Source organism: Lepidochelys kempii, chromosome 12 (genome assembly GCF_965140265.1).
Source record: "Lepidochelys kempii isolate rLepKem1 chromosome 12, rLepKem1.hap2, whole genome shotgun sequence".
Classification (NCBI taxonomy): domain Eukaryota; kingdom Metazoa; phylum Chordata; order Testudines; family Cheloniidae; genus Lepidochelys; species Lepidochelys kempii.
The window spans coordinates 30,236,324-30,262,679 of record NC_133267.1 but is presented as its reverse complement, the minus strand read 5'-3'; the positions used below and the strand labels follow the sequence as shown (position 1 = coordinate 30,262,679).

Sequence of the window (26,356 nt, the reverse complement as noted above, 5' to 3'; positions counted from 1 at the left end):
ATATGTAGGTTCCTAACTTACACTGAAATCAGTTGACATTAGTAGCCTAAATACCTTTGAGGACCTGGACCCATATTCCTCCTCCCTTTGCCTGCATTATCTAAAACAGTGGTGGGCAACCTCCGGCCCGTCAGGTTACGCTGGCAAGCCGCGAGACAGCATTTACATTGACTGTCCACAGGCTTGGATGCCCACAGATCCCAGTGGCTGTGGTTCGCTATTCCGGGCCAATGGGAGCTGCGGGAAGCAGCATAGGCAGCCGGAACGTACTGGCTGCCACTTCCCACAGCTCCCATTGGCCGGGAACAGTGAGCCGTGGCCACTGGGAGCTGCGGGCAGCCATGCCTGTGGACGGTCAATGTAAACACTCTCTCGCGGCCCACCAACAGACTACCCTGATGGGCCGCGTACGCAGGTTGCCCACCACTGATCTAAAATGACTCCGGAATGCTCAACTTCTTTTTTTAAGAGGAGAGCTCATACTTTCCTCTTATTTAGAGAAACACATGAAATATGAATAAGACTAATCTTTAAAGGTACATTTGACACCATGTGCTACTCTGTTAAACATGGGGTTTCTTTTACTTGCTTCTAATTTAGGAGACAGCTCTGTTCTTCCACAAATGCCAAGGCGGCAAAAAGGGTCACCTCTGCCTCCCATCTACGCATATGCATCATGAGGAGTAGCAGTAACAGCTACCATGTCAAGATGAAAAATAAATAAAGGGAGGCAATTATAGGAGATCATTACCCATCTTCTGCTCACTGCTGTATTTGGAGTAGGTTTGTTCTAGCTGTTTATCTGATCTTGAAAACAGTGTGAACTCAGGCATTTTGTTAAACCCAGACAAAATAAACAAGTAAATATAGCCGTGCCAAGCTGCTCCATCATTACCAATCAAGAAATAATTATAGGGAATATGCAAAAGCTGTGATTCAGCTTGGGCTCTGACTATTGCTCCATCTCTTAGTCACTGAATGAGGCTAACGTATGACTCATCACAAATGAAAGAAACTTTCAGGCAAATCATTGATATTTCAGGACTTCAAAGAAAAAAGTTATTCATCTGGTTTCGAGCTAATAGCAACTCTACAGTGGGTCCCAAGTTTCTCCTATTTATAGTACTCTGAAACAGGAAGGTAAAATTTAACTGTTTTGATTGCTGCAACGAGTATGTACAGACTGTACAGGTACCTGTGCCTTTTCTTGTGTTTTCTAACTAGTATTTAGCAAAAGCTGTATGGTTGGTTTGATTCTCCCTCCCTTCCCCACAAATCTCATCTATAAAATCCCTTTTGCTTGAGGCAGCTATCTTTACATTGACATCATGAAATGTATTACTCAGAGTAGGCAATGCTAGAGAAGTTTCAGAGTAAAAAGAAAAGGAGTACTTGTGGCACCTTAGAGACTAACCAATTTATTTGAGCATGAGCTTTCGTGAGCTACAGCTCACTTCATCGGATGCATGCCGTGGAAACTGCAGCAGACTTTATTTATACACAGAGAATATGAAAAAATACCTCCTCCCACCCCACTGTCTTGCTGGTAATAGCTTATCTAAAGTGATCATCAGGTGGGCCATTTCCAGCACAAATCCAGGTTTTCTCACCCTCCACCCCCCCACACAAATTCACTCTCCTGCTGGTGATAGCCCATCCAAAGTGACAACTCTTTACACAATGTGCATGATAATAAAGTTGGGCCATTTCCAAGTTCATCCTAGATGCATGCTGCATCTTATATTAGAAAGAGCTTGCTACACTGGCCACAACAGGCATTTTCATCATTTCCTCAACCAATCTCCCAACCAAACCCATGCAGCCAGCACCATTTCTACTCCCTGTTCTCTCTTTACCAGCTACAAACACAAGGGTCAATGACCTAATCCCTTCCCACTAATTGCTCAAAACAAGCTTTGGCCACTTGATCTCACTCCCTCTACCCGCTTCCAGCTGGGAACAGACATTGGCTATGGTAGGCTACATGGCCTTTTACCAATCTGCACGTTCCTCCACCTTGAGCTGTGCTACAGCTTCAAAAATATATAGCATAATAAGTGATCCAAGCGTAACTACAAAGTAGTCATTTAGTTGAGTGGTTCCACTGATACAAAAACAATGGGTGTACACCTCCAACAGTTTATTAACAGTAACAAAGCCCCTGGAGCCTATTGAAAAGATAAGTATTATTTTACAGTGAAGTATTCACTACACAGGTAACTACTTTTATTTGTAACACCTAGAGGTCTGCAGTCTTGATGAAGAGGAAATTCATGTGCCGACATGGAAGTAAGTCCCGTCAATCACTTATGCATTTTAAAAGGAACACAGACACACACCTCATTCAAAATGACAAATGTTAACTTTTAAATATTTAATGATTGAAAAAAGCCAGTGAAAAGACATTACAGCTCTGATCAATATAAACCACCAAGCAAGTTTCACTATATTCAATATATAGTCAACATGGACTTGTTGTCATTTATTTCCCATAGTGCCCGTAATCTGCAAGACACTTTAAAAAAAAAAAAAAAAAAGAAAAAGAAAAGGGAGGCAAAATCTCCTCCTGCATCTATATTAATCATTCAGGTTGCTGGATAGCTGACCATAATTCACTGATGCAAGTGAGGGGGAAAATAAACTCTCATCAGTAACAGACCAGCTGATTCACAAAATTATAATATGGAAAAGCTAGTGTCTGTCTGACTGAGGTCTACAGTCAGTGTGTCTGTTTTGCAAACCTATCAGAACACAGAGGGTTCAGTGATACCCTTTGGATACACTAATAAAACAAAGTCATTACCATAAACCAGTGTCACTTTCAGTGTCGATTGTTTCTAAAATAAACAGCTCAGCCATCACCTTCACATTTATTTTCCACAAATGCCAGAGCATTTAGATAGCAGCAGATTACCACTGTGTGATTACAGTGCTCTACTCCTCTGACTGCATGCACAGAGGACCTAATTCCCAATGACATCTGGTTTTCTGCATAACAAAGGCCAAAGAATTTTTCGCAGACTAGAAGATCATAGTGGTCCCTTCTGGCCTGAAAAATCTGTGACTGCAAAGGAAGTTCTGTGCACAGACATATTCTAGGTTTTGGCCTCTATTAATTATAAATATGAGACTTAAGAACAGAAAAATCCAGTTTAGATTGTCTGAAAGACTGTTCTTAACAGGAAGGTTTGGACCAAACATTTCTAGATCCTGACTGGTCACTAACCACCCACCAATTCCTCACAAGAACTTTGGGGCTGGTGCAGAGTTGTCTTGATCTGCTGCCAGTGCTTAAAGAGAAGTTTGAAAAAAAAAATGACAATGATTGTGTCTAGTGAGGGAAAATAATGGCAAGTAGCAAAAGGAAAGGTCATGCTGATCAGCAGTATAGCAACCAATCAGAGGCACACCAACATTTCTCAGATAAAAAAAAACAACCCCCCAAACGTAGCTGGCCAAATATCTCTAATTCTTCCAATCAGCTCTGAGAAACTCAAACATTAAAAGCAATATTATTCTCTTTTTTGGCATTAGAAGTGAAACAACAACCGCTTGCACCACAAACACCCATGGCTTTGCCTTTATCCTTGGCTTGTCTAGAGAAAATATATTTTGATACAAACTGTTCTCAGTATAGATTTGCTCTCTGGAGCTGTCAAATGAAAATAAAATGTAAGCTGCTGAAGTTAGAGCGAGATATGGGAAAGATGACCTGCAATGGGAGAGAGAAAAAATGCCAAAGCAGCTCAGAAGTGGGGTTGAGAGAAAATGGTGAATGAGGGAAGTTAATGAAATAATTAACCACCTTTTGACTTCAAATGGGGGAGAGACAAATCAAACAACCCCAGAGAGCTCCAATCTGCAATTTCTGACAAAGGGAAACTTAGGACAGCCTGCAAAATAGTAACACCTGAAGCTAAACTTTACAGATAAAGGGTCAGCACAAAAATCTGCTACACTAAACACTGCAAAGTCACAGGCCTGGGGGAGGGGTAACCAATTTAATAGCAAGCACCCTGGTGGATTACCATTTGCTGCCTGTCTTCTCTAACAGGAACTCAAAGGAGCAGAAAAAGGAGTGCTTCAAAATGCAGAAATCACTACCCAGAAACATACACAGACATGCATGTCAAGTTACAAGATGCTCTACTCCTAGAGGCTCCCTGAGACTGTCAGACCCAAGGGGAGGGAGAGGGATTGAGAATAAAAGTGGCTTTCAAGAACATATGGAAATGCCCATTGAACCCTGTTCCTGGGCAAGAGGGCTGTGTGGTTATTTACCTCTCTTTCCTCTTTGACCCCAGCCCCTTTCCCTTCCCCATGCATTGCAAGGAGAGCCTTCCCCCTCTCCTGCCTTCCTGAAACTGACACGGGCCCACACCCGCCCCAGACACAGGTGCAACCATCACGATCACAAGATGCTGCCGCGGGGGGATAGGGAGTGGGGGGTGCAGCTGCTGCCTACGGAGGGCGGGGAGGGATGGGGGAGAGGCAGAGAGAGGCGATACTGGACCAGGCTTTGACTCGGATTTTGAGCTCCCCTTCCTGAGGCTCCGGCATGACTTTCTTGGACACCCTGATCTTGTTGAGCCCCCCGAAGCCAGACAGCAGCACGGCTCGCATCTCCTTGGTGTCCCCTGCCCGCAGGCTGCCGCTGCCCTCGGCAGCTTCCTTGCCTCCCTCTTTCTCGATCATCTGCTCCGTCTCGTCCGCTTTCTCCGCGCCTTCCTTGGCCATGGCGGCGGGCTGCAAAGCTGCGGCGGCGGAGGGGGCTGCGCTCAGCCTTTGCCTCCTGTTGAATGTGGGTGATGCTGGGATGTGCAATGGCTGCAGCTGGTTGAACGGGGGCTCTGGTCCTTCCAGCCCTACCGCAATGCACAGAGTAGCTGCGCAGCACGAACCACCAGCCCCGCAGGTAGCCCCCGTGAGTGCCTATCCCAGTTAAATCTATGACGACGAGTTGATCTGGCGCCAGGTACCCGCGTACCTAGACAGCTCCCGGGCTGCAATAGTTTGACGTAGGCAGAAGGGGTTGGTGGGGGGCGGCAGGGAGATTGTTTGTCCGGAGATTCTCTACCCATTAGTAGGTGACCTCAGCCCAGGATATATGGGTTTACTGCGCATTTCTCGGACAGCCTGACAGCGGGCTATGTAGGGCTGGATGTGGGTAGGTGTGAGTCAGCTATCCCTCCCTACTGACCTGCCCAGAGAGCGCTAGGAGAGGGGCAGGGGCAGGGGCAGTATTCCCATAGGATTCCTCCCCTCAGATCATACTGAAATGAGAGTTGGGGGGAGAGATTATCCTGCCCCGTATTGTCATTCTGGTGGGTATAACACACTGCGCTCCCTTTCCTTAGTAAAGTGGTTTGCTTGCCTAAATACCTGAAAAAATAGAGGTCAAATACAGACCTAGATAAAATTAAGCATGTTACCCAAGGACAGCCCTTTGCAGTGAATACTGCCCACCAGTTAGCACTTTATGCTTTTGTGGCATTTCACTTACAGCTGCTCTTAATTCTGGCGGAGAATTTCCAAGCTGTGTAAACCCCATTTCACCTTCTAACACAGACCTGTGCATAAATATAGAAATAAAGAAACTCATCTAAGGAAAACACCTCAGACAAAAGAAACCACTTATAGTGGATCGGTGAGTTTTGCATGGTTTATATTAAAGCCCACCAGGCACAAGTGGAAAATTTTCAAAAATGCCAAAGTGACTTAGCAACCTGAGTCTCATTTTCAAAAGCAACTTAAGCACTTAGGCCAAGCTCCTCCAAGGGGTTTCCTCAATGGAAGTTAGGAGCCTAAATACTTTTGAGGATCTGGGCCTTAGGAGCCTAAGTCCCATTGACATTCAATGAGACTCAGGCTCTTACTGATTGTATCCAACATGAGAAGTCCACCACTCACACACTTAAAGTTATGTACATGTTTAAGTGCTTTCAGAGCCTAAAGCAACACCTCATACAGGTGAGCATACAACCCACTGATCATTGTAGATTTCCCCAATATATTGTAAATAGAAAAAACATCCATGTTTTAATACCAAAAGCTACCAATTTTGTTCAGTTAGCTTCAAAATGTCTCAATTCATACCAGTGATGGGGGTAGTACAGTGGTCATATTGTGGTACAAAGTTTGTCAGGACTCTGGCTTATGCATTCAAAGTACAGTCATATTCCTTAACTTCTCAAATGCACATCTATGTGTCTCTGACTGTATATTTAGCACACAGTATTTAAAGAATGCAAAACAGCTTTAAAAGATGCTAATATTCAAATTATAATTAATGTGTTGGTATAAGATATTGGCACTCATGTACTACAGCAATGAATGACAACATAAGACACTAGGTAGTCCTACTCCAGAGTTATTCTTTTCAGGAAATGAAGAGAGCATTGGTTAAGGCTGTGTTTCAAAAATCTCTGAAAGCAGGACAAACTCCTTTTTTCCACACTCCAGTAGATGGATTTTAGTCTTCAAATCCACCTCAATAACTCTTCAGAGGATACTTTTCAAATAAAATATTTACTAATGTTTGCCGAGGACCTATTTAAAAATGCTCCTTTTAGAAATTCTGATCTCAAAGTATGTTAGAAGTGGTGAATTAAGGTAGCTGTAATTGCAATTGATTATGAATTAATCCATTGTAATTGATGCAAATACAAACATTAACTAATGAATATACATGATAGGGGTACATGACAATGGTCCAGATCTTCAGAGGTATTTAGGCATCTAACTCCCTTTGACTGCAATAGGAATTAGATGCCTTAATACCTTGGAGGATCTGAGTCAATGTGATTATCAGGTCACAATGAGGCTTTGCTTACATGCCGGGAATATCATTGTATTGCATGCATAGCTTGCTCCTTTTTATCCATCATGCATTTCCCTTAAGGGGTATTTTGTAGAGACATTTTAAATGTAGCCATATTTTGCAAGTCAATTTAATGATATTCAGGCAAGTGTATCTTTATCCATGTACCCCAGAGACCAGGAAAGGGAACATTACCAAGGGATGACAAAGTGACATACCACAGGGGAGGAAATCTGCTCATCCTGAATATCAGCACTGGGAGGCATGTAACCATTTGAGAGGCCAAGAAGCTCCCCTCTCTCCATTCTGCTCCCTTGGTTATAATTTGAATACTTCCTTTTCTATGCTAGCTGTACTTGGCTGGATAGATGTTGCAAAATAGAATACCAAGTTCTGTTACTTTAGATTCGGCCATTGTAATGAATGACCAGGCAACTAACAGCTAAATAAAGAATATCATACATTATAGTCCAACCGATTCACCCAGCTGACATTTTAATACAATTTAACTCAAATGGTAAAGTGTAGGATGAGTGGAGAAAATAGAGCAGATGGTGTATATCAGCTCAGTGAAATCCAGTATTAATGGAGAGACTTTGGGGGCAGCTCCAGCTTCTTTGCATCACTTTGGTGGTCTAAAGCAGCCACACAGCAAATAGATCTGGCCCCTCTGGGGATTGCCCTTACCTGGAGGAATCCTCTGGTTGTGTAGGGCTGCAAAGCAACACTAACTTATGCTGGGGCCATGTTGGTCCCTGGTTTGCCTAGATAATGTAAGAACATAAAGCTTCCTTTTTGTCTTCTGTCAAGAGTAGCTTGTCCAGACTGTTGGGTCTAGCCCAGAGGTTCTCAAACTGTGGATTGAGACCCCAAAGTGGGTCACAACCCCATTTTAATGGAGTCACCAAGTCTGGCATTGGTCTGGGCCCCAGCAAGTCTGAAGCCCAAGCCCCCCCTGCCCAGGGCAGAAACCCTTGGGCTTCAGCTTTGGCTCCACCTCCTGGGTGGTGGGGCTCAAGTGGACTCAGTCGTTAGTCCTCCCTCCTGGGGTTGTGTCATAAATATAAAGGGAAGGGTAACCACCTTTCTGTATACAATGCTATAAAAACCCTCCTGGCCAGAGGCAAAACCCTTTCACCTGTAAAGGTTAAGAAGCTAAGATAACCTCACTGGCACCTGACTCAAAATGACCAATGAGGGGACAAGATACTTTCAAATCTGAAGGGTGGGGGGAACAAAGGGTTTGTCTGACTGTGTGATGCTTTTGCGCGGAACAGATCAGGAATGCAGACTTACAACTCCTGTTAAGTTAGTAAGTAATCTAGCTTGAAATGTGTTCGATTTCCTTTTGTTTAATGGCTGGTAAAATAAGCTGTGCTGGATGGAATGTATATTTCTGTTTTTGTGTCTTTTTGTAATTTAAGGTTTTCCCTAGAGGGATTTTCTATTTTGAATCTGATTACCCTGTAAGGTATTTACCATCCTGATGTTACAGAGGTGATTCTTTGACTTTTTCTTTAATTAAAATTCTTCTTTTAAGAACCTGATTGATTTTTCATTTTTCTTAAGATCCAAGGGTTTGGGTCTGTGTTCACCTGTACAAATTGGTGAGGATTCTTATCAAGCCTTCCCCAGGAAAAAGGGCGTAGGGCTTGGGGGGGATATTTTGGGGGAAGATGTCTCCAAGTGGGCTCTTTCCCTGTTTTTGTTTAAAATGCTTGGTGGTGGCAGCATATGGTTCAAGGACAAGGCAAAGTTTGTATCTTGTGGAAGTTTTTAACATAAGCTGGTAAGAATAAGCGTAGGGGGTCTTTCGTGCAGGTCCCCACATCTGTACCCTAGAGTTCATAGTGCGAAAGGAACCTTGACAGGTTGTGTAGTAATTTTTGTTGTCAGAAGGGGGTCATGATGCAATGAAGTTTGAGAACTGCTGGTCTAACCCAATCTTGTTTGCACCTCAAAACAGATTAAGGGCTATCTTATAGTATGGCCATTTTACAGCATCATAATGTTTGGCTTACGGTAGAACAAATGTTTTCCCCACATCAGTGGCGTAAATCTATGTGTTCTAAGGCTTAACATAATGTAAAGCTAAATAGATATTCTTGAATTATATGAAATGCTCTATTCTGTTACATGTTGATTCATAACCACTTTTGTAACAATATTAGATTGCATCATACATTGAGGTTTACGCTAGGAAGTGATACGAGTATTATTCTGACTATTTATTATATGTCTTATGTTAAGTGGCCTGTACTGCTCCGAGCCAGTTTACACTGGTTTCATATCGCTCTTGTGGAATGCCTATGCAAATCATCAAGAGCCTGATCCAAAGCCCATGAAAGTCAAAGGATATGTTTCCATTGACTTCAGTGGGCTTTGGATCAAGCCCTAAAGACACAGATATGTGAAGGTTTGGAACTGTACAAGAACTAGCATAGAAATTAGAAGGTGCCCAGAATTTTGTCCATAATTTAGCATTTATACAGATGCTACAGACATCCCCTAGAAAAATATCTGAAGTATCTGAATGGCACAGACACTTTGATAACATATTGGTGGACATGGTTTAAGAACCTGAACAGAACAGGCTGATTCTTTGATCACCACCTTAACCTACAAGTCAAGCCAATGATATATTTTCCACTGTCATTCCTTGTAACAGTGGTGCTTAAAAGGGGTACTTTCAGAAAAGTTTTAAAAATGTAATATATTATCTGTGGATAAATCCTGACCGTTTGTAGTCAACCATCTCTATGCTGTATTTATTCAGGACCATTTTCTGCTACTGTTATTCATAGTGTTCATACTCTGCAAGCAGTCCCGTTTAAATCCATTTGATAATTCAAGGGGCACAGTGCTATTCATCATAAATGTTATCCTGGGGCTTGGGTGCAGTTGATAGGCATTTCATTCAGTATACCTGTAAGAAGCAGTTAAGTTTCTTTCGGAGTAAGATAGCTGAAACGATAGGAGCCACCACCCAAAACACATGCAAGGCCATACACAAGGCCAGTCAGAATCTGAGCTAAGTGGGTGGAGGAGTTACATTGGGGGTTGAATGAAAATGCAGAGGGTTGGGTATTTTTTTAGTGGAGGGGGGTATGTGTCACTGGACGCAACCAGAAATACCATACAAGCAGCCAGAGAAAGTAGCAGAAAGGCAAAGGCTGCCAGAGAAGCTCTTGTAGTGTGACACAGAGAGAGCTTTTGGGTAAAGTGCTGTCTGGAAAAACAGGCTCGGAACAAAGAAACTGTTTCCTACTGTTTGATTCCTACTGTGTTCACAGAAACAGGACTGTGTGTACATTTTTTTTGTAAATAAACAGGACTGCACCAAAGAAATACCTACGTCCATCATCAATTTCTCCCCATGATGGAAACAACCTGCAAGACCCTGAATATTGGTCAACAGCTCAGGTCAAGAGGGGTAACATAAGGATGGCACAATCTGGCCTTAATCCCTTAATATAATGGGTGGAATGAGATCTCTTTAGTTCATGCCAATATCGTTTTCTTTGTTGCATCAATGAGTTAAATCTCATTTGCAGTCAAAGCACAGAGGATTTTTTATTTTAAGGAATTGTATGTTGCAAACTGTGGTAAATAATATAGCCATCTTCAGCAGACATAAATCCACTGTATGTTTAGGGGGCCTACTTTGTCTAAACCTTGGCAATTTTTAAAGTGAATGTTCTACCAAAATAGAACATTTTCCTTTATAATGTAGTTTTAAATAAACTGCCCAAAGCTTGGAGACACAGAAAAAATAACAAACCACACAATTCTCTTAGCTTTTCCATTTTATTTCTAAATGGGCCAATTCTTCATTCTACATCTTTTCTGTCCTATAAAATGTCCATTGTGAATGATGAAAATTGCATTTTACTTACAATGCAGTATGTGTCTGTGTAACACTTATTTTTGTCAATTATTATAACCCATTGTCCATAATTGCATCTCTTATCAGTGAAGCGATATCAGCAATTATTTCCCATCAGTATAACACATCAAAACAAAGGGAAGGCAAGAGAATATTTAACAGTAAAGTTTATCAGGTTTTGATATTGAGATCTTACATTTCATACATTGAATTACACTCAGAGGTTTTTTTATCTTAGCTGGGAGATTTTTCTCTTTAGCGTAAATGTGTATGAATTCTTGTATGAATCAGAGGTGCAATTAATCAATTCTCTGTTTGTAGTCACTGCAGAGAGCTATATTTTCTCCTTTAGTGTAAAAAAGCAGTTTAAAGCACCTCGGAGTCATTTGGAATAATGAAAATGTGTTGTATTTTAAATTAAGAAGGAAAAGAAACCAGAGCTTTCTTGCTGTGGATTTGGCAAGTCTAAGTGATGTCAGAATGACTCATCTGATTATTGTATTTTCTCAATAGTCTTGTACATAAGTTTTGCCCAGAGAACACAGTGATGTGTACAATTGAAATTAGATAGATCACTTTTAAAAAACACTTTTTTAAAAATATTTTGTAAGGATGCTTTTGTTTAAGGAGGTAAATTATTCCCTCCTACATATGTCTCTTCTGTTGCTTTTTATTCTTTACAATAGATCTACAATGGAGATGGCTGCTTCTATTTAGCAAAATATGACAGAACCAGGTATCATGGTGATGAAAATCATATAAGTACATGCATAGATAGAGCTAATCCCATTTTACCTGTCAACCTCTACTATCCAAAAGTGGGATATGCCTGTCTTTTATCCTTTGCACTGAAATATACCCATGAATCAAAATCTCATGCAGTTAAAAATATGCCACATCCTCCATTCTATTTGGCTAAATGGAATTACACTGTACAATTTTTTAAAAAACAGAACAGCTTATCATATCAAAACATCTTTACTTACATGCTGTTGCCTGATACCTGTACTTCTCTGATAACTCTGTGTTATACAGAGGAAACATACATGCACGCTTTACAAATATATGTTCACTAGCTGGATTAACCTCTGAGTGCATTTAGAAGGGTGCATCTAGACTGCATGCCGCTTTTGGCAGCGTGTCACATACAAACTCGTGCAACCCACCCCCTAAAATGGATACAAATAGTGGTGTAGTTTGTAAGGCCAGCCTTAGAGGAGTAAAGACACGCCTGAAGGGCTCTCTACTCACTGGGGCTATGCCTTCCTGTCTACGATGCTATTTTTTGCAGTGCGGCGTTCCACTGCTGGAGCCTTTCTGTGTCGCAGTGAAAGACTCCAGCATGGGGGAAGGCTCCAGCAGCATGGAAAGGCTCTGCCAGCTCCCCACTACTGGAGCCCTTCACCGTCACAGGGAAAGACTTGGGTACATCCTTGCTGCTGGAGCCCTGGGGAAGACTGTGGCAGCAGGGAAAGGCCCAAACTTTCCCTGCTGCCTCCCCCCTGCCCGAGCATTTTGCTGACACATACACATGTAGTGTGGATGTGATGTGCTTTTCACGGTGGTCGGTAGCTATCCATACACCATAAGCTACCACTAGTGGTGAGTAGTACAGACGTAGCCTAAAGGGCAGGAACAACAATTATAAGCAGATTCAGTCGTGACGATAAGGACGATGGGGAAATTGGCCTGAAAAGACATGGCATTGCTAATTTAGCCAAGCATGGTGAAATTTTGTTGAAACCCTTGAGCATCCTGTCTTTGCGATAGAGTCGCTGCATTGTCTGGGCCTAATCCCTTCATCTCTTTGTGCCTCTGTTCCCTCCGCCCCCCGTTTATCCTCAATGGGGATAAATGATGCCACACAGGTATGATATGAAAATTAGTTAGTGTTTATACTGTACTATGGATCTGGTGCTATCTGGGGGCTAAGTATTAACTACCTCTTTGAATTCCAAAGATTTTTGGAGTTCTTTCATATCTTGTTCTTCTAGGTATTCTGTAGCCATGTACCACTGGTTTTGCTACAGTCGCTGTGGATGTTGGTGTACTCTTCTTCACATCCAGATAGGAGCTAAGAAGGATTTTTGTTTAGGGGATTGGATTGCTCTGAGAACTGGTAATCCACTATGGAGTTTTTTTTACCTTTTGGCTGCTGGGTTAGCTCTCGCCAGACTAGTGAAAACAAAAGCGGTCAGAGTTTGATAACAAATGAGCTCAGTTTATGCCAGAGTGGACAGGGGCCTACATCACTTCTAAAATTGGCCTCCTTTTTAGTGGTTTCAGCAGTCTGGTAAGTTAATTGACGTGAACTAAAATTGAATGATTATGAACTATTCCTATACACAAAGGTGACCCCTTCAGGCTATGGTTAATACATGTTGGCAAGGAATCACATGGAAACTCGTATTATTACTACATGCCCTCTACCTGTTTATGATACTTCTTTGGACTGCCACTATACATTTTGGACTTTTAGGTGTTTTATACATTGCATCTCTGGCTATATTTCACCATACAGAAAAGTAATTGAAAACTGACATTGTCAGAAATGGAGCTAGTTTGCTGACAGCAATGCATACTGCACGCTGAAAGGAGAAGACTGTCACCTTTTCTGCCTCGCTGTCTTTAGGGATTAGGTGTGTTGAAGAGGTGATGGGTTTCGTTACCACGGCATGTTGACATCTGTACTAGCCAAATAAATGTCAGACAATCACTGAGTTGGCATTAGTCTAATTTTCACAGCATACACAGAGAAGTCAGATAAAAACAAAGTACTCTTGTTTGAAGGTTGCAATGTAACAGTACTTTATTTCTTAGAATTCAGAAGAATACCACACAAGAACCCAATCACAGAGAGAGACAATACAGGCTGCTCCCTAAGGCAGAGACGGACAATTTACCCCACCATTTTCTAGGCTCCCTACTATGCTCAGAAGGGAAGGAAGAAAATGCATATTCTTTCTCCACAGAGGGATCTACTGTCTGGTGTCCTAGGTCGATCTTGAATCCTCCATACAACCTGAGCCAAAGAGCTCACTGGTGTCATAATGGTATTAGTGAGAGATAACGAGGTAGAAGGTCATCTAATAGCAGAAGAGGAGAACAAGGGTGACTCTGGCTGTGTGTCACTGCAAGATCATTCAGTACCGAGGACATCTTCATTGTTGAGAAAGTCACTGCCAAAAGCTTCTGCACCATAGAGGCTGAAGCCATCGGCACTGGAGTTGTCAGCACTGAACGGGTTTCTATCAGTACTGAGAGGTCAGTACTAGGAGCAATGCGGACTATGGCTTCAGGCAGTACCTTGGGTACTCAGTGACTGGTCTATGCTGAGGTGTAAGAAGAACTCTATTTGGACAACAAACTACTTTTGGCTGAAGATCATGAGGGGAAACAGCAGTCTGATGAGGTCTTTGCCTAATTTGATTAGGCACCTGAGAGAGTGAACTAGCCCAGTCAAGGTACCTTTTTTGCCTTGGAGTTGAGCTGCAGGTCAGGCACTATCAGGTCCTGAGGCTGTCTTTAAGACAAAGTTTAAGATGGGCCTCTCTCACTTTCTGTGTCCTCTTAGAGAAGGAGCAACAGATTGAGCATGGACGTGCCCCTCTCCAAGGCAAAAAAGACACCTTGACTGCCCCTCATTAAGCAGGATAGCCATGTCACAAGAAGAGCAAGTTGTGAACCCTGGGGACTTTGTTTCAGCAGATAGATCTGGGAGATCTGATCGAAAAAGGTGATTTTTTGTTTTTGTTTGTTTGTAAATGCCAATGACTGTATAATAATATTATTAACTACCCTTAGAAAAAATGCATAGTGCACAGCGAAGGACACTGCAAGAGTTCCATCTCACTGCCATGGGTGGGAAGGATGAATTAATTGGTGCTTGGGCTTGCTCTACCCTTTATGTCCTTGGGTGCGTCCTTGGATCCTAGGGGAATGAGGGCATGTAGGGTGCAGCACAGCTCCAACGGACACTGCCGGCCAAAAGAAACCAATCTCACACATATGGGGCACATATGCACCAAAGTGGAATCTAGTAGACAAGCACTCAAGGACCAATCACTCGTGCCTTTTGGAAAGGTAGGTCTTTATATCCAAATAAGAAGCTCCGGTAAGGCATGCTAGAGACCTATGAATAGCAGGATGAGAGTTCAGATGGCCGAGGTGATGCAGCGGAGAACAATCAGAGAAACTGAACAATACTTTCTTGAGTGCTGCCCCAGGTGCAGACTGTATCAAAGAAAGTTTAGTTACCACAGCCGGTGTCTGCAGGAGACTTCAAAAGCTGTATATGAATAACTGAACAGAGCAGCTGTTACCAGGACTCCTGAATGGCCAGGCAATGGCTGAATTATGTGATGAAAATAGACAGTGAAAAAATGAGACAACTGTCAAAATCTGCAAGGCTATGTCTATGCTACAGCTAGGAGGTACGATTTGCAGTCCGGGCAGACTGACTTGTGGTAGCTCAGCTTGAGCTAGCATGCTAAAAATGGCAGTGTGAATGTTACGGTGAAGGCAGTGGCCCAGGCTAGCCATCCAAGCTCAGATGCAGGAGGTTGGGCGGGCTTGGACTTGGGTGGCTAACATGAGCTGCTGCCAGTGCCACAACAGCAACACAGCTATTTTTAGTGCTCTAGCTCAGGTTGAGCTAGTGCAAGTCTATCTACCTGTGCTTGGAATTTCACCTCCCAGCTGCAGTCTAGATATACGCTAAGGATACTCAAAGAATTTAGCAAAAGTTCTGAAGGAAAGTCTCACATCAGTTACAGCTCATATTGCTAGATATCCAAAAGTGGGACTGAGCTTTACAAAGAATGCATATTACAAGCTATGGATACATGCCCACTTGTGCCAAGACAATGATATATAAGTTGCATTGTATTCAATGGGAAGTGTTATCACTATAATTCCTAGTACCCTTTAAAAATGAAATAATATTCATTTAATGTGAAGAATTGTGAGGTTTTATTCTTTGCATCATAAATTTAAAGGCATCTTTATCTTCTTCAGGCTACAGTACATATAACATTGAGCAGTCATTCATATTACATACTCAGATGTCTGTACAAGCACATCAATCTTTTCAGATTCATTACTAGCTTATCTTTTTGCTAAGAACATCTCTGCTCAAGTGTTTTGTATTTCATGGGCTACAAGATGAAATGCCAACTCTACTGGATGAAATGGAAGAGCCATTCTAGCCTGGAGCCTGATGTGAAACATAGTAGAAATTGGAACATTCCTAAAGAAGAGAAATCAGCTTCTTTAAGAGTCAGAGCAGTAAACCACTACACTTTTAGTCTTGATATTCAGTGAACACAGATAGAGGTGAAATGTCCTATTTAACGTGATAAAGTAAAAAGTTCTGGCCTGTCATACACTTGCATTGCAAACTTTATACTAACTTTATTTATTTAACAGCTCACATTCTCAAGGCATTTTGCCTTTAGGACTAGTCTATTATGCAGGAATTGTACCACTGACCTTTATTTTTTCAAGCTTCTCTTTCTTAACACTGTAAATATCTTATAATTCCTGCTCCCACTGCGCTGTGTAAACACAAGCTCTGTTAATTTAACTGGGAGCAGGAGCAGGTCCTTGTTCTGATAATACTGTATTTTAGGTGAATTCAGCCTGATCCTGCAAACCATGAGTAGATTTGGGGACAATTTTTATACCTTCAAGTCAGTGGCACTTCTATGGGTACCCACATGGCTCCACAGTATGCCAACACTTTTATGGCTGCCTTAGAACAACAATTCCTCAGCTCTCATCCCCAAGCACCACACTGATGACATCTTCATCATCTGGACCCATGGGAAGGAGGCCCTTGAGGAATTCCACCAGGATTTCAACAATTTCCACCCCACCATCAACCTCAGCCTTGTCCAGTCCACAAAAGAGATCCACTTCCTGGACACTACAGTGCAAATAAGCAATGATCACATAAATACCACCCTATACCTGAAATCTACTGACTGCTATACTTACCTACATGCCTCCAGCTTTCATCCAGACCACATCACATGATCTATCGTCTACAGCCAAGCTCTAAGATACAATCGCATTTGCTCCAATCCCTCAGACAGAGACAAACACCTACAGGATCTCTATCAAGCGTTCTTAAAATTAGAATATCCATCTGCTGAAGTGAAGAAACAGATTGACAGAGCCAGAAGGGTACCCAGAAGTCACCTACTACAGGACAAACCCAACAAAGAAAGCAACAGAACGCCACTAGCCATCACCTACAGCCCCCAACTAAAACCTCTCCAGCGTATCATCAAGGATCTACAACCTATCCTGAAGGACGATCCCTTACTTTCACAGACCTTGGGGGACAGGCCAGTCCTTGCTTACAGACAGCCACCCAACCTGAAGAAAATACTCACCAGCAACCACACACCACACAACAAAAATACTAACCCAGGAACCAAACCCTACAACAAATCCCATTGCCAACTCTGTCCGAATATCTATTCAAGGGACACCATCATCGGACCTAACCACATAAGCCACACACCATCGGGGACTCGTTCACCTGCACATCTACCAATGTGATATATGCCATGTGCCAGCAATGTCCCTCTGCCATGTACATTGGCCAAACCGGACGATCTCTACGCAAAAGAATAAATGGACACAAATCAGACATCAAGAATTGCAACATTCAAAAACCAGTAGGACAACACTTCCATCTCCCTGGACACTCAATAACAGAATTAAAAGTGGGAATTCTTCAACAAAAAAAATTCAAAAACAGACTTCAACGAGAAACTGCAGAACTGGAATTAATCTGCAAACTGAACACCATCAAATTAAGCCTGAATAAAGACTGGGAGTGGATGAGTCACTACAAAAAGTAATTTTCCCTCTGCTGATACTCACACCTTCTTGTCAACTGCTGGAAATGGGTGACATCCACCTTGATTGCATTGGCCTCGTTAGCACTACAAAAGTAATCAACTATTGAGAATAGGTCACTTCTACCTTAATTGAATTGGCCTCGTTAGCACTGAGCCCCCACTTGGTAAGGCAACTCCCATCTTTTCTTATATATACTGCTTACTGTATTTTTCATTCCATGCATCTGATGAAGTGGGTTTTAGCCCACAAAAGCTTATGCCCAAATAAATGTGTTAGTCTCTAAGGTGCCACAAGGACTCCTCGTTGTTTTTGCTGATACAGACTAACATGCTACCACTCTGAAACCTGTCACCCAAATGTATACAGCATTGGGTTCTTAGTGATGTACCTTTAAAAATACCATCTCTATCTTGTGCAAATGTACAGCATATCTCTCAGACTTTGCTGACCTGGCTAGAAAATTTTAAGATTTGCTTGTATTCATCAGATGCCAATGGCAACCTATACACTGAAGCAGTTGTCATGACAACTCAATTAACTAAATAAACATAGCTGTGTGCAGTAGCAGATCCAGTCCTGTGCATCATCTGTACCTCAGCCCAAGAGCTCTGAATAGCTGTGCACAAGAATCTGCGCATTTTACTTTGGGCAGCAGGAATATTGATGTACCATATAGTGTTGCCCACTGTGAGCGAATTTGTCTATTTCCCCTGACATTATTAACGGGACCACAGCCAGAGTCCATCTTTGGAGGCACTGAAACCCAGGTCAGGTTATTGTCATCTTCCCAATTGCTTCTCCGACTCTGTCCTATTGATTTCAGTGGGAGTTTTGCCTTAGCAAAGAGGAGTGGCCTCTTCCTGCTGCTAGTGCAGAGTTTGTAGGACAATACTTTGCACTAGTGGGTAGTTAGTGGGAAATGCAGGCATGGCCTATTGCTTTACACCAAAGAAAGGAATATCAGCATTATTTTAACACCATTTGCATTACTACAGTTAAGATGGCATCTTCTTTTCCCTTATAACCGTTTTTAGTTCAAGGGATTCTAATATGCCTGTAAAAATAATCTGAGGCTGAAATCTGACATGTAGTACTAGGGCTCACCCTGGGAAAATGTTTTCCTCCAATAGTTTTATATGTGTACAAATACAGGCCCCGCTCCTCTTTCCACTGAAGTCAACGGCCAAACTTCAGTGAGAGCAGGACCAGGATCAGATACGCACAAGGCCAAGATTTTTTTAAATACATGTGAAATAAATACAGAAATTAAACTATTTAGGGCTCATTAATCTATCAGCACTTTATTTTTTGTAATCCAATACAGGCATTAAAACGGAACAATTTCTGATTCAGAAAATCAAATAGTAAAGTTTGAAAAATAATTTAAACCAACTGTTTACACTGATGTGCCAGTCCCACAGCTCACAGTTTGCTGCTTCTTCCCTGATATAGCGATATATACTGCTCCATGAAACTCTTCTCAGAGGATGAAATTAAGTTGTCAAAATCATACGGAATTGCAAATGTAGGTTTCTTTTCAAAAATTACAAGAGCAAGAAATACAGCAAAGTGTGCAGTGAGTCCCCATATCCTAAGTGATGTTTTACGCTCAGGGTCATCATATACAAAACTGTGCAGCCAACTTGCAACACCATCTGCTCTTTTATAAGGCAAGGTCATGTACTTTAACGGATCGATAAAGTACTCCAGTGGCACCAAAAACACATCACTCACTTCATCTGGATTAGGTCTGGCCTGGAATGTGTCCTCTATAAATCCTACAACTGGTGTTACCAAAGAACCCACCTGAAAGGAAGAAAAAACATGAACTTGTTTGAAATACTAAGAAGAAAATCCTGTTTTTTTTCAAATGTTTTAGAAAATCTATCTACAGTATAACAAAATCATCACTGTTGATAACCTATGAAACAATCATACTTGTGAAGCCGTTTCGGGCCCTAATTCAAAAATTACATAGTTAAGCATTTATGTACTTTTTAGCATTGATATCAATGTAACTACTTATGTGTTTCAACTTACGCAGGTGCTTATGCACCTTGCTCATTTGGGACACACATTAGTGTTTATATTCTCTGCACACTGCTACCAATACAGGGCAACAATCACACACACGAGTCTGATATTCCATACAGTAGAGGTCACTGATAAACTGTAAGGCATTCACAAGCAGCCTATTCGTACAGATTATAAATATGAAAACCTGACACATACTGTTACAATGAAAGCCAACCATCATCACTTGTAGAGTCAGCAAGGAAATGTTACTGTTCCAAACACAAGGGTCACAATCTGCTCTCAGTTACTCTAGTGTAAATCTGGATAGACTATTTACATCCAATCACTCTGGATTTATATCAAGGTAACAGAGCAGAATAAGACAGGTAAGGGTGTTTGTAGACCAAGATCCATTAGGTAACCAAGTATATTTTTATTCAATTGATTACATTACACCATTTTTATATCAACCTTAAGAATTCTCAAAATGAAATTGGTTGTGAGACCCTACAAAAGTAGATAGTGCTGTAACAGAGAGCACTAAAAGTTAACATTTTTGGTATACTCAAATGTATATTTCAAATTATTATAATGCATAATGATATATTGAATGATGCACTTATCAGGAAAATATTTAAGAAAACTGTTGTAACAGCTAGACTTGTCCTTTCTATGAATTTTTGTGCTTTAAAGCTACCTTTACCTAAATACTTCAAGTTTCCAAATATTACATAATGCATGTTTCCACTGTACTCCTAGGAGAAACTACTTTCATCTTCTTATCTGGCAGGATAAAACTAACAGTAAGAAGACTAATATATAAATAAACAAACACAAATTAGAGCATTAACAGAAGATAATTGTGACCTATACATAAAAATATGAAAAAACTTGCTTTGAAAATGTAGCACTTTATATCTTTTCTCTAGTATGTGAAAACTGTTCCCATGAGAGAGATAGCTAGAGCCTAGAAGCTTGAAAATGTAACACTGATTTACACCTCAAAAGACATCTCCAGAACAGAGGAAGTATACTGGCTGCATTCCTGTTACAAAGTAAAAGGTCACTCATTGCTACAGGTTTGAAATGTCAGTGATAAGCTTATAGAAGTGAAATGCAATTTTCAGCTTGTTTCCTCATAATATTCAGAGTTGTTTGATTCTTTTTGGTACACCTTACTTTATCAATTCCAGGTACAAGCCTACAGATGACCTCCACTTGCTCTGGATAGAGTCCCACTTCTTCCTTGGCTTCCCGGAGAGCAGTGGCTATTTCATCTCTATCTGTTGGCTCACTTTTACCTCCTGGAAAGCACACTTCCCCTGGTGATCTTCTCAACTGGAAATTAAAGGAGTATTATTAAGTATCATGAGTTTTCTGATTTCATCTTAAATCCTTGTGTCCACAAAATTACTCCAAATTATTGTAGATCCTTCTAATCAACAAGGCTGAGAACTGGAACAAGAGCTCTACAGGTGAGAAGAGAAATGCATAGTCAGAGCTGTATGAGGAAGCTTTCTCAACATCTGAACACGGTGTCTATATCTTCCCAGTCTAGGTCCCTCACTTTCAGCATCACACAAAAGAAGAGGCATTTTCATAGTAACGTGTTACCTTTTATCATCATATGCTTTATATTGTATACTTTCCTTTAAAATTTATAACCACATTTCAAGGCCTTTTGCCATCTCTGCCTCACATAAGAGATTGAAAAAGCTCTTTGGAACTATCTGTCACTAAAATGGTTACTTTTGCATGGTCAAACAAAATAATTAAATATGCAAGGTACAGAATTCATTAAAAAAACCAAAATCAACAGCAGAAAAACACCTCTGAATAAGTAATGTCTCTATATTATATTTATTTGAAGTTTCACTTTAATAATAGTGAGTTCTATGAACGAACCAGAGCCTTTGTTAGAAAGCTCATTTACCATCAGTGTGTCTGCTCAGTTATTGTAAGCACAGTTATTACAGTGTCAAGATTTTTAAGTAGGAACATTATTACTGCATCTTTCAAGAGATGTTGCACCTCTCAGAAGCCGAAAAAGCAGCCAGGTAAATTACTTATCAAAAAGTACAGACAGTAGACCTAGGTATAATATGTAACAATAATAGTTTTAGAAAGATATCACTGGCACAAAATGGAGAGGAAGGTAGATTTGGTCTCTCACATCTAGAAGTGAAGAAAGAGACTGGAAAAGTAATGTTAGATACAACCTTAGGAATCACATTGGTAAAAACTTTATTGCACAGGTCAAATTTTTGTTTTAATTAAATTCTGTAGGAAACTGATCAATAGTCCCCTTTACTCTGACTTGGAAACTTGTATCAGACTTTACAGAAACATCCAAATTATTGTTGTGTATCTGGAAAGTAAATATCAGTGATCAATGTTAGCATGTGCAAATAAAGAGGTGTGTATGGATATTTTGGTTGCATACATGTGTGAAGACTATACTCTAAAACCATGCAGTAACAATTAAGATTTGTACATAGAGACTAATACTTGGATAAGAATATGGGTTAATATGAGTATCAGCTGAGTGCTTTCCTTCCTTCACTTTTTCTTTTCACACAGCTTAATCTTGCAACACACTTTCTCATTTTACTTTTGATGTTATACAGTTGGCTTTGACCTTCTGGTTCACATACCTTCATTGATCTGACAGTAAATAGCACATGCAGCTTTCCATCTTTAACCATTAGAGGCATAAGAACAGATGCTTTGGCTAGTGGCAAATGGGAGAATTTGTTTCCAACATCATATTTTCTTAAATTGATCTTGGCCTTATCTTTCATACTTCTGCTAAAAAAACACACAAAAATGCTCCATAACTAAACAGAATGCTTATCCTACTCCTTAAGAATATAGGAAAGATTATAAATTTAGGATTTACAAATACCAGAGCTGTCAAAAATATTATGTCCTGTTTTTCAAAATTATCAGGTAAACATAACTAAATATGGTCCTCATACGAGCCTGCAATTATTTTGAATCCAACCTACTGATCATCATTATCTCATTCCCAAAGCAACATGGACTTAATTTTTCTGATTCATATAAAAGTAATCAGTTCGTATTAATTGAATTATATACCAGACATATACTATTATACACAAGCTACGTACACAGAGCAACATTAGCAAATATAACACTGCCATAGTGTGTTTTTATATTACAGCATTTAAAAACACCCTCTTAAATATTTATTAAAAAAGTGTATACAGTGAGCATTAAACTTCCCATCCCCCCATTCTAAATTGCATATGATTGTGCACTTACATAATTAAAGCTTTTTGGACTCAATTTAAGATAAGACTCCACCCAGCTCAGGGTGTTTATGGGAACAGTATTGCTCAACATATTCAACACAGTTAATGAAACAGTAGTTACCAAAGAAAAATCTTAAAGGTGCATGACTGGAAAATGAGTCTGTGTTCTGCCACATCTGACAGCCCCATTTAGAAGGCAGAATTGTTCTGTGCATAGGCCAGTGTTTCCCAAACTTGGGTCGCCGCTTGTTCAGGGAAAGCCCCTGGCTGGCTGGGCTGGTTTGTTTACTTTCCGCGTGTGCATGTAAACAAACCGGCCTGGCCCGCCAGGGGCTTTCGCTGAACAAGTGGCGTCCCAAGTTTGGGAAACATGGGCATAGGCTACTGGATTGGGACTCAGGGGAACTGGGTTCATTTCCCAGCTCTGCAATAATTATCCTATGACATCTTCATCTAGTCACTTAATCTCTCTGCCTCAGGATCCAATCTGCAAAATACTTCATTTAGGAGCCAGCATGGTTCAGTGGAAAGGATACTAGACTTGGAGCCAGAATTGGATTCCATTCCCGGTTCTGTCATTGATGTTGGACAAGTCACTTCACATCTCTCTTTTGGTTTTGCCATATGCAAAATGGGAATAATGCCACCTCATGAGGGTTAGGTATATTAGTTAATAGGCCTGATCCTGACTGCCACTGAAATAAATAGCAAAACTAGGACTGGGCATATTGTACTGCACTTAATGCATACAATCTCAAGGCAACTTGACAGTCATGGAGACTACACCTTGAATTAAGAAGAATAATTTATGATGCTTATGTTTTGCTAACTGTCAACAGGGAGATGTCTTATAAAGCATAGTAGAAAAGAAAGAAAGGCCCAATCCTGAAAACTCACACAAGTAAGTTTACACACCTGAGAAGTCAATGGGATTACTTGCAAGCACAATCTTGCCTCTCAGTCAAGATGTAATATCAAAGGACTGCAATGCAGTCTATTCTGAAGAATTTATTACTCTTGTACAAAAATACATTACAATACTTTTCTTAGTATTTCTTCTATGAAGTATTTTAAATAATTTAAAATAGACTGCTCAAACTAGTCAAATACATTTTGAGTAACAAGGTTTTACTTTAGACCCTCCTCCTTTGTATTAAGAAAGGATGACACATAAAGCTGATTGCCCCAAAACACGTTACTTAAAATTTAAAAAAAAACTGTATTTACATACTTCACGTAAATTCTGTGAATATTTTTATTGGCTACAATACAGGCATTTATCTTTATGAAAAAGGTTGGTAACCCACTACACTTTTTATATTAACCTGAAGAGAGACAGTCCCTACACCCAGGCACATACAATAGAGCGGGTGTAATCAATAGACAGAATGCGGGTCAAATCTGGACCGGCAGACATTTTTGAATGGACACAGAAATCTTTTTATTTACTTAATCATTAGAGGTTTATTATTTTCTTCCCTGGAATCTGAATCTTGACTATGACCTGACAAAGAAATCTGGACCTTGACAAAAAACAACTGACTACCCCTGCAATAGAGAATGGATGGTCCAGTGGCTAAGACGCTAGGAACTGGGAAAACTGGCTTCAAATCCCTGCTCTCCCACAGACTTTCTATGTGGTCTTAGATAAAATTTAGACAACAAATCCTACATCGTGGCAGGGGGTTAAAACCAGATGACCTCTGTGGACCTTTTAACCCTGTAATTCTAAGTCACTCAGGGTACACCTACACTGAAGCAAGATGGCATAGATGCACATAAACCAGCTTGCTAAAAATATCAATGTAACTATGACAGCGCAGATGGTGGCACAAGCTAGCTGCTCAAGTATGTACCTAAGTCTTGGACAGGTTTGTACTGAGGCAGCTAGTCCACTGCTATTTTTAGCATGTTAGCCTGCTCAAAGCTAGTGCATATATATCTACCTGAGCTGGAAATTGCACTTCTACCTGCAACATACATGTACCCTTAGGCCAGGGTATATCTACGCTGCAATCAGACATCCGCAGCTGGCCCATGCCAGCTGACTCCGGCTCTTGGTGATCGGGGCTAAGGGGCTGTTTAATTGCTGTGTAAACTTCCAAGTTCAGGCTGGAGCCCAAGCTCTCGGACCCTGTGAGTCCCAGGTGCCCAAGTCAGTTGGCACAGGCCAGCTGCGGGTTTGTCTTTGCAATGTAGACATACCCATAGTCTTTCTGTACCTCTGTTCTCCATATGTAAAATGGGGATAACACTTCCCGACCTCACAGGGGTGAGGATAAATACATTAAAAGACTGACGGGGGGAGGGCATACACGGAGCTCTACCATCACAAAGGAACACGCTTGAAGTGCCCTAATTCGGCAGGGATTTGTGGTCCCATGCCATAGAAAAGGGGCACGCAGGGATGACCCTGTATGCACGTACACCCAGAAACTGGGACCAGAGTCACTAAATCAGTTGCGGGGTTCACATCTTGAGCGACTGGAGGTCAAGGGCGTGTGTGTGCGCGCGCGTGAGATCTTGGTAAAAACCTACGCAGGTCACCAGAAAACAGGGCACCCTGGTACTGACAGAAACGGCCGCACCCCGACTTGCGCCGGAAGGAGCGAGTGTGAGATTTACAAGCCTGCCGCGATGTCGGTGCCAGCGAGGCAAGCCCGGGAAGTGCCTCTGGGAGTTAGGCAGCCGAGTCCCTTTCAAAGCCTGGCCCTAAGGCCTGACCTACGCTACAGCGAGGCTGATCCCACTACATCGCTGGGTCACCCCCCGTCCCTGTGCGACCCCCAGGCCTGGGGGCAGACGGCGCTGAGCGGGCGGGGAGGTCGCTTAACTACAGCGCCGGGACAGGCCCCGCGCTGGACAGGCACTCCCGCGCCCCAGGGACCGGCAGCGCGGGGCGGAGAGCTCTCACGGCTTCTGAGGGGGGGATGGGAGAAATCCGCCTGGCCCCACAGCTGCCTCGCCACGGGCCGGTGCGGTAGCCGGCGCCCTAACCACGGGGCCTGTTACCTTCCCCGCTCATCCTCGGCGTCTCTCAGAGCCGCCATCTTTCCTATCCACCCCAGGCCCCTGTCCTGAGGGAAAACAGCTCGGCGATGGAGGAGGGACAATTCCCCCACCTTTGCCACGCAATTCGTCCGCTCTCATTGGTTGGCAGCTGAGTTTCCCCAATGAGCGAGCACAGCTGCCCAGCGCTAGCTTCTCATTGGCTAGAGAGGCGGAGGCGAAGGCGGGGCGGGGGAGGGGGACGAGTCCATGGGCGGACGGGGGAGGTAAATAGACCCCATGCTACGCCGGCCTGCGGGGAGAGTTTGGAATGCGCCTGGTTTAGGGTCAGTCAGAGCCCTGGGGAGGGCTCGCTCGACCCTCTAGTGGCCTGGGCGAGGCTCTGCGGCTCCTGACCTGATCGGAGCCTGGGGTTGTGCCACATCGAACTCCCTGGCGAGCTTCCTCCCTCACTTTTAACCAGTCCCAGCCCCCTCA

General features: G+C 42.0%; 2 protein-coding genes across 7 annotated transcripts in view; both read right to left on the bottom strand.

The window, feature by feature from the left end:
- The window catches only part of VAT1L (vesicle amine transport 1 like), a 90,365-nt gene extending 85,393 nt beyond the window's left edge, over positions 1 to 4,972 (bottom strand). Inside the window, exon 1 of the mRNA XM_073307987.1 lies at positions 4,514 to 4,972. Within this exon, the coding sequence (XP_073164088.1) occupies positions 4,514 to 4,737 (224 nt within the window). The 5' untranslated portion in view covers positions 4,738 to 4,972. The remainder of the gene's footprint in view (positions 1 to 4,513) is intronic.
- A 13,869-nt stretch (positions 4,973 to 18,841) lies between these two features.
- On the bottom strand, positions 18,842 to 25,982 carry NUDT7 (nudix hydrolase 7). Of its 6 annotated transcripts, none has more exons than XM_073307983.1 (4): positions 25,883 to 25,979; positions 22,250 to 22,400; positions 20,775 to 20,933; positions 18,842 to 19,385 (listed from the first exon to the last, which is right to left on the bottom strand). In XM_073307983.1, exons 1-4 carry the CDS (start codon positions 25,918 to 25,920, stop codon positions 19,002 to 19,004), a joined length of 732 nt encoding a protein of 243 aa, XP_073164084.1. In that variant the 5' UTR covers positions 25,921 to 25,979; the 3' UTR covers positions 18,842 to 19,001. The 6 variants fall into 6 exon arrangements, with proteins under 6 accessions (XP_073164084.1, XP_073164081.1, XP_073164082.1 ...); XM_073307980.1 differs by lacking the exon at positions 25,883 to 25,979 and adding an exon at positions 22,992 to 23,127 and having other exon boundaries at positions 22,250 to 22,403; XM_073307981.1 differs by having other exon boundaries at positions 18,843 to 19,385; positions 22,250 to 22,403; positions 25,883 to 25,982.
- Positions 25,983 to 26,356: the final 374 nt, after the last annotated feature.